Raw genomic sequence first — 14,733 nt, 5'->3', positions numbered from 1 at the left:
AACATTCAATTGTTTTCTAAATTATATTATTCAAGAATCTCAAATGGACTAAATCTTCCAGACTCTGAAAGTATGTGTACAGAACCATTTTCAAATCTAAACCCCAAGCAGGAGCAATATTTCTGACACATTCTTAGTGAGCCAGCCAATTAGGAACCCTTTCTGGGCATACTGTCCAAATAGGGATGATGGGGAGATTCTGGAAGGGAAGGTGATGTAGCATGGACCATTGCAGCTAGGGCTATTACAGTACCACCAGTGACAATGCTGCTGAGGTGAGCAAGCTGCAAGAATGCAAGTGAAGTGCTTTCATTGGGGATGCGGAAGGCACTTGGCACGATTTACGATATCGGTTTCCAAGATATTCTCATACTCATGGGAATGTCTCTGTTATGGGAATGCATTAACCTTGCAACTTTTTTCCAGATAAGCATTAAAAGGTTCGAAGTCTCACACAGCCTCTGAGTTGTCTGAGCATTGACAGTTCAGTCCCATGTAACACTGATAAAATGGCTTTTTGGGGTAACTTTACAGAAAATGGATCCACTAACCACCTTCACTGAACTACTTGGGCCATATGTTTATTATTGTAGCCCCAAATGTTAGCAGTTGATGATTGTATGCTTTCATAAAGAAGGATTTGAGGAGATTTTGTTTATATGCTCCTTTTGTGTTTCATTTTTAGTTTGTGGAAATATTGTGTAAAAGCTCTTTGATCCAATCAATCATTTTTAACTTAAAGAAGTTATTATTTTTCCAAATTGCATTTTATTTCATGTACATTCTTCAGATATATTAGACATCACATAGAATCATCAGCCATACATATGTCATGACAAATTATGTTTGAACTGTCAACATTTAACATTCCATGACTAAACATTACATTATGATCTGGATGTGTTTTGCTATAAAACACATAATGTGGCATACTCTATTTACTTAAATATTTCATGATTTATTTGTAAATGCCATTTGTAGGTTATCCCAATACTAAATTAATATGAATAAGTTGGAAGTTTCGTCGAGTGAACAAACCTACGTCCAGAACCTCAACCTGAGCTACAAATCTTCTCAAACCTCGTTAATATGAATAATGCACTATAACTAAATCAAATCTCAATCATACTTCCAAGCAAACTAAAGCTAAGCGATGTATTGCTTGCACTAGCTGTTGTATGACACCAAATTATGTAGAGAATATTGAGAGAATCGACTCCCTGACCCATTATTGACAATCCTTTAAAACTAACTGTCCAGGAGCAAAGTGTGTGCAACGTTCCTTAATGAGTAACCCCACTCTGACCTGCAACGTGGTTCAGTCATCATACAGGCATTGTACTTCATGCTCCTCAATCAACATGTAACTGCAACTTTACTGATCTTGCTTTATTTGAAACAAAAAGTTTACTGCACTAGTCTCATGTGTTGCCAACAATATAGATTTCATTGGTACCACAGCGAAGAATCAAATAAGTTGATAATGACAATGAAACGTACTTAATTCCAAATAATGATAGTACTATTAAGAAAGACAAATATAATTGTGTATTATCAATACATTGCAGCTTGTGATTTTCTGCCATAATAGTACAAGTGAAACATAGTGAAATGAAATTTATACATACTGTTTCCACAATTATAAAATTATTTCCTTGTCATTGTTTTAAAATGATATGGACAGCAAATATTGATAAGATTGGCAGTTCAGAAATGCAAAACATAATGAGTCCTTGTTTGCGGTCACATAGACATTTTTGTAGCAGTGGACATTTCATTTACAAGTGTTTTTTAATTTGTATTATGCTACTGCTATGTCTTTATCCATTCTATCTGCAAGATTTATGATTTATTCTCAGACTGAGTATGGGCCAAACTGGGCCAATGCTGCTTTGTGCTTGGCTACTCAGACTATGTTGTGATATCACCCTGGAGATACCATCTGGGGCAATGTTCTCTCTTTCATTGTTGGAAAGTGCCTGCTCTTTCCTTGTTACCTTCTCCCACAGACATCTTTAAGATGGAGAACTGATCAGGCAGAGAATCAGTACACATTCATATCAGAGTGCCAACTTGCAATACCACTGTGCCTTCTATTCAGTTACTGTTTTAACATTTTTGCAATGCCTATTTTTCAAAACTATTAAGTGTTGAAAAGCAAAAATGGGTATTGTAAATAAAGAATTCACATTTGACTTTAAACAACTTTTAAAAATGCTTTCTAAGAAGAATGTAAAGATATTAATGGAATCAGCCATCTAAATCATCATTCTTTTCGATATTTTACAAATATTGTTCTTTTACTCATTTCCATTTATGTCACTATTATTGGATCATTATTATTTGCTTTTGTGACATTTTAGTTAGTTATTCGTGTGTTGTATTATTAATATTGTATTTTACAGGAAAATATTGTTATATTCGCATTTTCTGCAGATTAATTTTGTGCCTTCAGTAAGCAACAGTAAAGAAATATCAATTTCTGAACAGATCAACAGCAAAAACATTATTAAAATTATTAGGAAAACTGCACAATAATACTGTTGGTGTTAAGTGGAGATATTACAGAACACACAGTGATGGGCAGCCAGATGACAGGAACAGAGACATATAGTACAATGGTTAGATTAATAGCATATACATAAGAAACAAGCTAATGTACAATATACACAGCAAACCAAGACAAGTGAACCAATCTATATCACCAGTGTGGAAACATCTGAGACTGCAGTTACCTTGTACTTGAAGGATAGCACTGGAACTGATAGTACCATTAGAATTTTTAGCTCGTGCAACATAAATGCCAGCATCTTTATCAGACACCTTCTCAATGAAAAGAATGTGTTTGCCTTCCTTTTGTGAAATGTTTAAATGCTGATTTGTTGTCAGCTTCTGTCCATTCTTGTACCTAAAGTAAAAAGTGCATTTTAAGTCAAGCAACACCCAGCACCATTTTAATAAAAACATGTGTATTTTTGAGAATGTCCAAAAATTAATTTTATATAAAATGTTTTTGAGTATAAAGGCAAAGTATTGTTAAGAATGAGCAACAGTCTTAAATGACTAAGGACATATTTTTGTTATTCAAGACAATTTTAAAACTCACAAATATACAAGAGTATGGAATGATACAATACTGAAAACCTTTTTCCCATCATATTTTACTCCTGAACACATCTCATTCCTCATGTTTTAACATTCTTTTTCAAGCAGATATCTTATTTGCTTTTAACTAAATTTAATTATTCAGCACAGCAGATGATGGGAATTTCATAATCTAACTACCTGAAAGTAGTAAAATCCACATAGCGCTTTTAAATCCCTTTCTGATTTTCTTAAATGCATGTATTCTTGATAGCTTACAAAAAAATGACTGATACACTCAGCAATAAGAAAACTTTAGAACAAATAGATTCTTCAGGTTTCAATGGACATATTCAGTCCTAAACCCAAGGAAGGGTATGTTTGCCTTAGAAGGTTGCAATGTGGTTAGCTATTTTTTCTAAGTTCACACATGGAATGTGGGCATCACTGGCAGTGGAAGCATTTATTACCAAACACTAGTTGAGAAGATAATGTTGAGCTGCCTTATTGAACTGTTGCAGTTCATGTGTTTAGGTAGAACCACAATACTGTTGGGTATGAAATTCCAGGATTTTCACCCAACAAGATTGAAGGAACAGTGATATATTTCCAAGTCAGGATAGTGAGAGGCTTGAAGGGGAACTTGCAAGCTCCCATGTATCTGCTACCCTTGTCCTTCCAACTGGAAGTGGTTGTGAGGTTGCAAGTTGCTGTTTAAAGGAGCCTTAGTGAATTTCTGCAGTTCATCTAGTAGATGGCTCTTACTACTGCTCCTGAGGATCAGTAGTAAAGGGAATGAATGTTTTTAGAAGCAGTGCCAATCAAGCAGGCTGCTTTGATCTGGATAGTGTCCAGCTATTTGATTGTTCTTGCAGCTGCACGCATCCAGACAATTGGGGAATATTCCATCGAATGCCTGACCCATACACTAGATAGTGGACATGCTCTGGAGAGTCAGAAAGTGAGTTAAGCATTGCAGGATTCCTAGCCTCCAACCTGCTTTTGTAAACACTGTATTTATATGGCTGGTCTTGTTCAGTTTCTGATCATTGGCAATCTCCAGAATGATGATAATGGGGGTTTCAGTGATGGTAACAATTTTGACCATCTCTTGTTGGAGATGGTCATTGATTGGCATTTTAAAGGTGTGAACGTCATTGGATCTTGTCCAGGGTTTGCTGCATTTGGACATGGACTGTGTCAGTACCTGAGGATTCATGAATGATGCAGAACATGGTGCAATCATTGGCGAGCATCCTCAATTCTGACCTTACGATGAAGGAAAGATCATTGATGAAGCAATTGAAGATGGTTGGGTCTAGGACACTAGCCTGATGAACTCCTGCAGGGATGTCTGATTTGAAATGACTGACCTCCAACAACCACAACTATCTTCCTACGTGCCAAGCATGACTCCAGCCAAAAGAGAGTATTCCCCAATTTCCATCGATTCCAGTTTTGCTAGGGCTCCTTGAAGCCACACCTGGTCAATTGCAGCCTTTATGTTAAGTACTGTCACCCTCTAGAATTCAGCTCTTTTATCCATTTTTTGAACCAAGACTGTACTGAGGTCAGGAGCTGAGTGGCCCTGGAGAAACCCAAACTGGGTGTCACTGAGCAGGTTATTGCTGGGCAGGTGGTGCTTGATAGCACTGTTGGTAACACCGTCCATCACTTTACTGATGATCGAGAGTAGACTGATGGGGCGGTTATTGATTGGGTTGTATTTGTCCTGCTTTTTGGTGTGCAGGACATAATTTGAGTAAATTCTCCACATTGTCAGATAGAAGCCAATGCTGTCTGGCAGTGTCTGCAATGAGAGATTTGTCCTTGGTTTAAAAAATTGAGGATATGGTGGGTATAGAAATATCACAGACGATTCCATTGAAACATATTCATAGAGATTTGACAGAGCAGATGCAAAGAAGTTGTTGTCCTTGGTTACAAAGTTTAAGACCAGAGCCAAGCTTCCATAAAATGGGACTGAAGATATAAGAGCTGAAAATGTGTTGCTGGAAAGGTGCAGCAGGTCAGGCAGCATCCAGGGAGCAGGAGAATCGACGGTTCGGGCATGAGCCCTTCCTGAAGAAACATCGATTCTCCTGCTCCCTGGATGCTGCCTGAACTGCTGCGCTTTTCCAGCAACACATTTTCAGCTCTGATCTCCAGCATCTGCAGTCCTCACTTTCTCCTGAGGATGTAAGACTAAAATTTGGAGAAATTTATTCACTAAGTGGGTTGTAAACCTTTAAAATTCTCCACAGCAGGTAACTCAACCTGTTTAAGTCTTGAGTATAACTGAGAATGACAGATTTTTGGTAATGAAGGTAATCAAGGGACAAGGCTTTAGGCTTGGAAAATGGAGTTGGAGTAGAAGATCAGCCACAAGCTTATTGCATGATGAAGCAGGTTCAAAGGGGTACATGTTCTGCTTTTATTTCTGATGTTCTTACTTTCTCAAAGTCAAAAAGATTCAATAATCAGGATCAGATTTTCAATGTTCTAAAGTAATACTAGGAACTAATGGACCTTGAAACCCTTACAGAATTTCTCAGGATACATGGTCTCCATCGCTGGTACATAGCACCTTTTGGTGCTGTTTTAGTACAATTTTCCTTTTTCTGTCATATTGAGTCTCTCAATCTATCCTGCAATTGTCATTGTTGAAAAGTGATTACAGAATGGAATGATCCAGTGTTATTTTTGTCTCCATAAATGAATCTTGACATTTGCATAAAGTAAAATACTGTAGATAAGTGTCTGTACAAAGCAAATCTGTACAGTTTCGAAGACAGTTAGTTACATGACTTGTTTCCTTGATGCACATTAGATATAGGATCATATAGTATCCAAAACCCTATGCTAAATGATTGCATTGATATCATGCAATTGATTGAAGCTTGGCATATGTGGGTTAACATTGTTTCTCTTACAGAAGCCATGATTGTATCATCTGCCCCACCAAATGCCTAAATGGCATTGTGGGCATTCTCATCAAATACCACTTCAGTCTGTCTTTTCATTTACCTGATACATTCTCCTTTTCTGAATACCTTATTCTGCCTCAAAACAAATTTCTCGACAACACTCCCTTCCTAAAGCTTTGCCAAGCCCCACACAAGTTTCTCATGTGAATTCTCAATTCTTCTCTGCTTTAACCTCAGCACTATAACTTGTCACCCTTGTTGATTTTAACTTGTGCCTACTTACCTTGCCCCCTGTCCTCTGAGTTCACTCCCTTCTAGATCTGCTTCTCTAACTCTTCACTCACCAATATTCACACCATCTTTTTGATGCTGTCATCTCACACAATTTGCAATCTCCGTTATCTACATTTCATACAAACAGCTATCACTCATCAACTCTTTGTATTTCTTAGCATCCACATGTTCCTACCCATTTCTGCATTCAGTCTGGAAAAACTGTCCTCCAGGTCACACTAGCACATTCGAACTCCCAACTATCCTTGACTCATTATTTACCTTAATAATTCTGCAGCTGTCTGTCACTACCTGACCTCCATTTCTGTTACAATTTCTCCCAGTAAGTCCTCTACTTTCTTTCTCACTCTGACCATTTGCCGGGTAATGTCCTCAGCTGGGCTCAGTTTATTCATAGGATGTAGACTTAAATGTAAATCGTGCATATAATTTAGTCTATCACCAGTAGATCTGGTTGGACTAATTCAAGCATTTTGGAATCCTGCTCTCCTTTGCCAAAACTGGTGAGGATTATTTGGGAATGCAAAGACAATGCACAGTTCCTTTTTTGAATATGCAACATCCCCTTATTAAACCATCTTTCCTGTACCTAACAGCTTAATTTTCAATGACAAGTTTGATGAGTTTATGGACTTCCTGATCATTGTCTGTTCCAATGCCTATATTACATTCCTACATTCCTATCACTGAGAAAACTATCACTCATGGTAAATGTAGTATGTGGCCAGCTAAGGAAAGCTAATTGTTGCTTAAATACATTATTCATCTGTTCTAATTATGATATTCTGAGACATTCTACTCGAATGGTTGGTGGAAGGATTTTAACTGCATTCACTTTTCAACTAATTTACTCATAATTTTGGGCAGAATTAGAACTGCATAATGATTTTATTTTTGTGTTTCACTAACTGTGAAGCTTCTCATTCATTTCTCAAACTTCCTTGAATTATCTCTCTCAACTGATTACTGAGAAAGTGTATTATATCTAAAGTTAGACTATAATAACACAATAATATTTGACCCATGGTAACAGCCCATGCTAAATATATCTTAACATTATATGAAATATTTTCAGACAGAAGAAATTTGACTTGTAAATATATATATCTATATATATTATTGCTGTTCGTTATATGTTACCCACCACATCAAAGTTGGTTCTGGGAATCCTGTAACTTCTATTTCCAAGGTCACAGGAGAACCTTCTACCACATTGACATTAGACAAGAGCTTTGAGAAGTTGGGGGTGTTGCCAGACAAGTGGCACATGGCTCTGGTTCTTGATGTATGTCTGCTTTCCTCATGGATGACAGTATCCATTGGATGCCCTGGATCATGCACTAACTGATCTATTCTGAGGGGTACTGTTAGTGGTTCAGGTGAAGCATGTGAATTGTTTCTACAAGAACTCAATTCTTTTCTAAGACAGCTCCTATTATGGTCATGCAGCAACTCCTGCCCCTCAGTCACACTTTCATGCAAATTATAGGTCTGTAGCTGAGTCTCATGCACTTCACAGAAGGAATCAGAGGCTGATGAATTAGTTACCATTTGGGATTTTAAGATATGTGAAAGGGTGCTCGAAACAATACCAGGTGCAGGAATTGTCAGTGGGCTGTGGATACAAGAGAAAGACTCGGATCGGTGTTTTGTGCAGGGCTCAGTGCTGTGGTTGGGACGAGATGCGAAACTGCCTTCTAATCCACTATAAACTTGTGGTCTTGAGTGATTTACTCCACTAGCAGTTCCAACAGGTGCTAGTGTATCAGGATTGTCAATCATTCTACTATAGCTTGCTTGCATTTGTGGCTGGCCGCTCAAAGATCCAGCGTATAGGCTGCGGGAACTTAATCTGGACATTTTATCCACTTCTGTTTCAGAATGGAGCATGTTCGATTCAGGCGTCTCAGGAAGTGGAGGCAAGGAAACGTCATCAGGAGACATGCACTCGTATTCTTCTACAGACAGGTTTTCATCGACTAAAAGTTCATTTTGCAGATCTCCATCTGTCACTGTGCTGCCTTCAGCGGAAGGATGGATTAGCTCAGTAGCTTCTTGTGAATATGGATCTTCTGGAACTGAATCAGAGATTCGAGTTTTCAGTAATTCACTCGTGTTGGTATTTAAACGTTCCTTAAAAAAAACAAAAACAAATTGTATTAAAATTTGTTATGCCACACTTTCCTGTAATGCTACCATTTCTACTGTGCCACTAGGCGGCACCTTGATAACTTCCCCAATACTATATTGTTTCATTATTCTGCCTGCAGATTTTACCATTGAATTTTTGAATAATTAAAGGCAGGAGTTCACAAAACTCTTATCTGAGAACCAAATAGCAAGAGAAATATGGTCATTTTATGTTTACTGTTAATTTCAGTGGCCTAAGGATAAATAAAAACAAGAAATTGGCTAACAGGTTATTATACTAACTTCAGAATGCATCCAGTTACAAGCAAATATCTTTTTTAAGACACCAGCTTGAGGACATCAAATTACAAAACCTTCAATGTTATACTGAAGCCCATGAGATTAAAGGAGCAGTGGTGGCATAAATGTAAAGTTGGCTATCGGATCAAATTCGATAATAGTGGTGCATATTTGTTTTTCAGACTAGATGGTAGCATTTAATGATCTAGCTGCGTATTCAGAGAATGACTTCAAAGTTTACACACAACGTAAAATTCAATAAAGAAGTGAACATTAATAAGGATAGTATTTTGACTTCAGGAGGGCATAGAATAACTCCTCAACTAGGCAGGCACATGCCAGATTAAATTTAGCGCAGTGAAGTCATGTTGGTAGTGAGAATGAGAAGAGGCTAAATATAGTAAATGATACATTGTTAAGGACAGTACAAGAATACAGATACTTAGGTGAGATGAGGAAAATTTTGTTATTGTCTAGAAAGCAGTGTTTAAATGGATGCAAACAGACAATAGTACACTTCAAAATAAATCTGAACGAATACTTGAAATGAAAAATTGTAGAATCTAAGAGAAAGAGAAGATGAGTGAGATTTTCAAAGAGTGGGAGATGTATGATGGGCTGAATGGCCTTCTGCAATATTAAGATTCCTCAAGTTTAATGTAATATTTCCCTGACAATGAGCTGAGAAGTAGGGGAGGGGGTTTAATGGAGCAGGGAGCAGTGAAGCAGAGATCCTATTGGTCTTTCCACTGCCTCCAAATAAAGCTGGGGTAGGACGTTTGCAGGAAGCCTTGCTGACTGGAAGCTGACTGACTCTCTTTAATGTCCGTTTAAGTGTGCCATTCCACTTTTTTCAGCAGTGGGTAGGGGCCACAACAGGAGGCAAATCCTGGCCAGTATACCTTTGGCGGTATTCTATGCCCAAAAGAGGGACCGGGGAAAAAAACATCCCCTGCTCTCTACAACAAACCACTTCTTCCTCCTTATCAGGCCTCCCCTAAATGACCCCAGCAATTCTGTCCTACACTTCAATCTCTGGCTGCAGTGATGATTCACATTCTCCGAGAGAAGTTTTATTTTTGATAGCAGTCTCCGAATGGCTATGGTTGGAACTCTTCAATGTTGAGCCATAAAGTCATACAATTGTACACCTTCGGTCCAACCAGATATCCCAATGTCACCTAGTCCCATTTGCCAGCATTTGATCCATGTACCTCTAAACCCTTCCTATTCATATACCCATCCAGATGCGTTTTAAATGTTGCAATTGTACCAGCCTTCACCACTTCCTCTAGCAGTTCATTCTATGCACGCTCCATCCTCTGCATAAAAAAGTTACCCCTTAGGTCTTTTTTAATCTTTTCCTTCTCACCATAAGCCAATGCTTTCAAGCTTTGACTTCTCTGCCCTGGCTATTCATCCTATCTATGCCCCTCAAGATTTTATAAAACTCTATAAAGTCATCCCTCAGCCTCCGATCCTCCAGGGAAAAATGCCCAGACTATTCAGCCTCTCCTTCGAGCTCAAATCCTCCAATTCCTAGCAACATCCTTGTAAATCGTTTCTGAACCTTTTCAAATTTAACAACATTTCTCCTATAGCAGGGACACCAGAACTGAATGCAATATTCTAAAAGTAACCTTACCAATGTACTGTCCATCTGCAACATGATGTCCCAACTTGCATACTCAATGCACTGATCAATGAAGGCAAGTGTGTCAAATGCTTTCTTCATCCTGTCTACCTGTGACTCCACTCTCAAGGATCTATGCACGCATCAGCACCCCTCCATCTCTTTGTTCGGTAACACTCCCAGGGCCCGACCAGTAAGTGTGAAAGTCCTGACCTAGTTTGCCTTTCCAAAATGCAACACTTCATATTTATCTAAATTAAACTCCATTTGTCGCTCCTCAGCCCATTGGCCCATCTGATCAAAGTCCTGTGGTAATCTGAGATAACCTTCTTCACTGTCCACTACACCACCAATTTTGGGACACCATTGGTCACAAACCTCCAGTCTGAAAAATAACCTTTCACCTCCACCCTCTGTTTCCTACCTTCACCTGATTCTAGGGGCCCGAGTTTGAATCCTGTCATGGTAGATTGTGAAATTTGAATGCAATAAAAATCTGGAATTAAAAACCTAATGATGACCATGAATCCATTGTTGTTGTTGGGGAAAGCCCATCTGATTCTCAAACTGCTGTCGTTACCTAGTCTGGCTCCATGTGACTCCAGACCCACAGCATTGTGCTTGATTCTTAACTGCCCACTGGCCAAATAGGGATGGGATATCAATGCTGGCCTAGCCAGTGATGCCCTCATCCCATGAATCAATTTAAAGAAAAACAGATTAAAACTTTCCCAACTGTCAATCTCATGAAGTAACTCTTCCCATCATACTGGTGAAGTACACACAGCATAGAAAGTGAGAGCTTTTGAGAAAGAAGAAGGAGTTTGTGCTTAAAAAGACTCTGAACTGTGCTTTAAAATACTTCAATAACTTTCCTGTTGATCTACAGGGATTCCCAAGTCTTGGCACCTGCTCCAGGAAAAGCTGGAAAACAGCATGACCTCAGGATCCCAATGTCATTTTCTGAGACATGCACATCTTGGAAACTGCCTGCACTTAGCTGCGAAATATCTGCCCCACCTCTCTTAATCCATTTGTTCCTCAAACCCTCATCTGTGTTGTCACTATCCCTTGACTTTCCAACGTTCTTCTGGCTGGCCTAGCCATTTTCCACTCTTCTGCCTGTATTTAATTTCATGCTAAGACCCTTTTGCGCAGTTCCCTGAACTACATTGGTTCTACGTCTGATGATTCCCTGATTTTAAAATTATCAACATTACTTTCAAATCTCTACATGTCCTTGCTCCACTCTATCTCTGTAATCCCCCCACTAGCCATGGCATTCCTTTGAGATCTTTGCATTTCTCCACGTTTGGCATGTTACATGCCCTCCAATTTAATTGCTGCACCGCAGAGGGAAATGCCATCAGCTTCCAAGATCCTCAGCTCTGGATTTCACTCTTTAAATCTCTGTACCTTGGACCCTTTGAGATCCTATCCAAAACCTACATCTTTTACCACCATTTTTAAAATTGCCACTATCAAATAACTCCTTACGTAGCTGAAGGTCAATGTTTTGATTAAGAATAAGCTTTGAAACATGTTGACATGTTTTATATTAAAGGTGTTATACGTTTTATCAACATAAGAATATACAACTGTCAAAAGCCTGAACAATTCAAAGGTTCCAAGGAACTGTCTGTATGACAATGAAATAAAAGAGGAATGGTTCACTCAGCATTCTGGATGGCTAGCAGATGGTTCAGACACATTCCAGTCTGGGTTTGTTTTCTATTGCAGTTGAGACAGACTTTAGACCTGACTCCTTGACCTGCCCTAGAGAATGAGAAAAAAATAAAATTTCTAAAGATACAGCTCAGGATAAGGCATCAGCAGACAATAAGCTGAGAACCTTTATTCAGGCAGAGCCCATATGAACCTACAAAATGAACAGAGTAAATACATTTTGAACTAATTAATCATTTATTTGCCCACTGTGATCCAGTATTTATTTATGCAGTAACATTATGAATTCAAGAATATTTTTATGGAGTACCTACATGATTGTTTGACAATGGGTGATTTTGCGGTTCTGTCTGACTATCCGATGTTCCCCTGTTTTCTGTCTCATCCATTTGTTCATCTGCAGAAGAAATTGGCACTGACATTTCTGAATCGTCCCCAAGAGCAGTCGGGAGAAGTCTTGCCTCTTTCGATGTGTTTTGTATGAGGTGAAGGGCAAAAACTCTTCTCTCAGAATCGGTGGAATATGTTGATGGAAATATCGAATTTGATTGTGACAGCTTGGTACTAAATGGCTGGGACAAGGTGGTGGTATAACACTGAATATATATCTCTCTTTCACTGCAGCTCTTCACATTAATTTTTGTTGTTTGGGTGTCTTCTGCGGGTAATCCTACAACTTGATTATGATTTGAGACACTTATAGAGGATTGATTTAGCTTTTTGGTTTCTTTTGCAACTTCAGGTGAGTCCACAGAAGGTTTCAATGATGCCATACTGACTTTTCCTTGCTCTTGGTTCTCCATCATTTGCATGTTTGCATCTACAGGTGATGATTGAAAATCATTGGTTTCCACCTAGCAGTAGTTGAAGAAACATTACAGTGAAGATCTTTTAACTTCACAATGTATAGAGTTTCATTAAAATAAGTTAATTGCACATGTTTTATTTATTGATAATGTACATTTTGAAACATAAACACATTATTTGCTCCTCAGGTTTTAAAATTGCTTCTAACTGATAGCTTTAAAGAAGTAATAGGCAGAGATATTGGTGGAAAAAGTGAATAAGGCCCAAAAACAGGTATGTGGATCACAATGTGAGAATAACCCAAATCCTTTAATTTCAATACAGGCAACATATTACCTGCATGCTGTCAGCTAATTTACAAGATGATTCACGCTGGACCAGTACCATTTAAAACCAGCAACTGCTACTTAAAGTCAATTTGCACCACCTCATAGGGAAATGTATTCTGGCTGCATCAGGTGCTGGAAATGGTTTGGGAAACTGCCTCAAGGATGAATGTGCTGCAATACTGGAAAGGGAAAACTGGCATTGCATTGGAGACCTTGGTGTAGGAGATAGTCAGGAGGGAGACCCTCCATCCATGAAGGGTCAAAAGAATTTCCAGGCAAATAGGAAGAGATAGTCACTGTTGTCAATATATATCCACAAACTTAGATACAATGATGCAAGAAATTCAAACACATCATATGAATGGGCAAGGTGATTGAATGCAAATCAGAAGGTCACATCATTACAAATGAACCGATGACTTCACACTCTGTTCAATTCCCCTCCCCTCTCTACACTGCCCTACTGACATTTTTCATCAATCATACTTCATTTTCATTGTTACAAGTATCACTCATAATACACATGTTAGAAGCCTTTCATTAGTTTTGTTTCATTCTGTTATCAATTTTGAGTCATGAGCTAGAAATGACTGATGAACGGGATGGTTTGTGTTAAAAGAAATAAACAGACCACTCAAGTCTTGTCTGTTTGTGAGGCCAAGCCTGGAGGCTAATTGCAGGCTGAGCTTTGATTATAAGGTTCTAATAGACAGAGTAAGCCCCTCCATGCAGAATCTGCATGAGGTCAACCACTGACTGTGAGTGGCCTGCAGCTAGGGGAGAAAGAGAACTTCACACAGGTGCAACATCTCCGGAAGGTGAGGTTACACAAGTCTTTATGAGAACCCAAAATGCAGCACCTCGCATTTATCTGAATTAAACTCCATCTGCCACTTCTCAGCCCATTCGCCCATCTGGTCAAGATCCTGTTATAATCTGAGGTAACCCTCATCGCTGTCCACTACACCTCCAACTTTGGTGTCATCTGCAAACTTACTAACTGTACCTCTTATGCTCACATCCAAATCATTTATGTAAATGACAAAAAGTGGAGAACCCAGCACCGATCCTTGTGGCACTCCACTGGTCACAGGCCTCCAGTCTGAAAAACAACCCTCCATCACCACCCTCTGTCTTCTACCTTTGAGCCAGTTCTGTATCCAAATGGCTAGTTCTCCCTGTATTCCATGAGATCTAATCTTGCTAATCAATCTCCCATGGGGAACCTTGTCGAACGTCTTACTGAAGTCCATATAGATCACATCTACCGCTCCACCCTCATCAATCCTCTTTGTTACTTCGTCAAAAAACTCAATCAAGTTTGTGAGACATGATTTCCCATGCACAAAGCCATGTTGACTATCCCTAATCAGTCCTTGCCTTTCCAAATACATGTACATCCTGTCCCTCAGGATTCCCTCCAACAACTTGCCCACCACCGACGTCAGACTCACTGGTCTATAGTTCCCTGGTTTGTCCTTACCACCCTTCTTAAACAGTGGCACCACATTAGCCAACCTCCAGTCTTCCAGCACCTCACCTG

At 39.0% G+C, this 14,733-nt stretch overlaps 1 protein-coding gene across 4 annotated transcripts in view; it reads right to left on the bottom strand.

Annotated features, from left to right (window-relative positions):
• Nucleotides 1-771: 771 nt before the first annotated feature.
• Nucleotides 772-14,733, bottom strand: part of ccdc141 (coiled-coil domain containing 141) — a 135,049-nt gene continuing 121,087 nt past the window's right edge. For 2 of the 4 annotated variants that reach the window (XM_072579115.1, XM_072579116.1), the window contains 3 exons: nucleotides 12,369-12,908; nucleotides 7,450-8,438; nucleotides 772-2,908 (listed from right to left, as the gene is read on the bottom strand). In XM_072579115.1, coding sequence (XP_072435216.1) covers nucleotides 2,623-2,908; nucleotides 7,450-8,438; nucleotides 12,369-12,908 — 1,815 coding nt within the window. In that variant the 3' untranslated portion in view covers nucleotides 772-2,622. Of the gene's footprint in view, nucleotides 2,909-7,449; nucleotides 8,439-11,169; nucleotides 12,145-12,368; nucleotides 12,909-14,733 lie in introns of those variants that run through there. The other 2 variants (XM_072579117.1, XM_072579118.1) reach the window with 2 other exon arrangements.

The sequence above is a fragment of the Chiloscyllium punctatum genome, chromosome 10 (genome assembly GCF_047496795.1).
Source record: "Chiloscyllium punctatum isolate Juve2018m chromosome 10, sChiPun1.3, whole genome shotgun sequence".
Classification (NCBI taxonomy): domain Eukaryota; kingdom Metazoa; phylum Chordata; class Chondrichthyes; order Orectolobiformes; family Hemiscylliidae; genus Chiloscyllium; species Chiloscyllium punctatum.
This window is presented reverse-complemented; position numbering and strand designations above follow the sequence as displayed.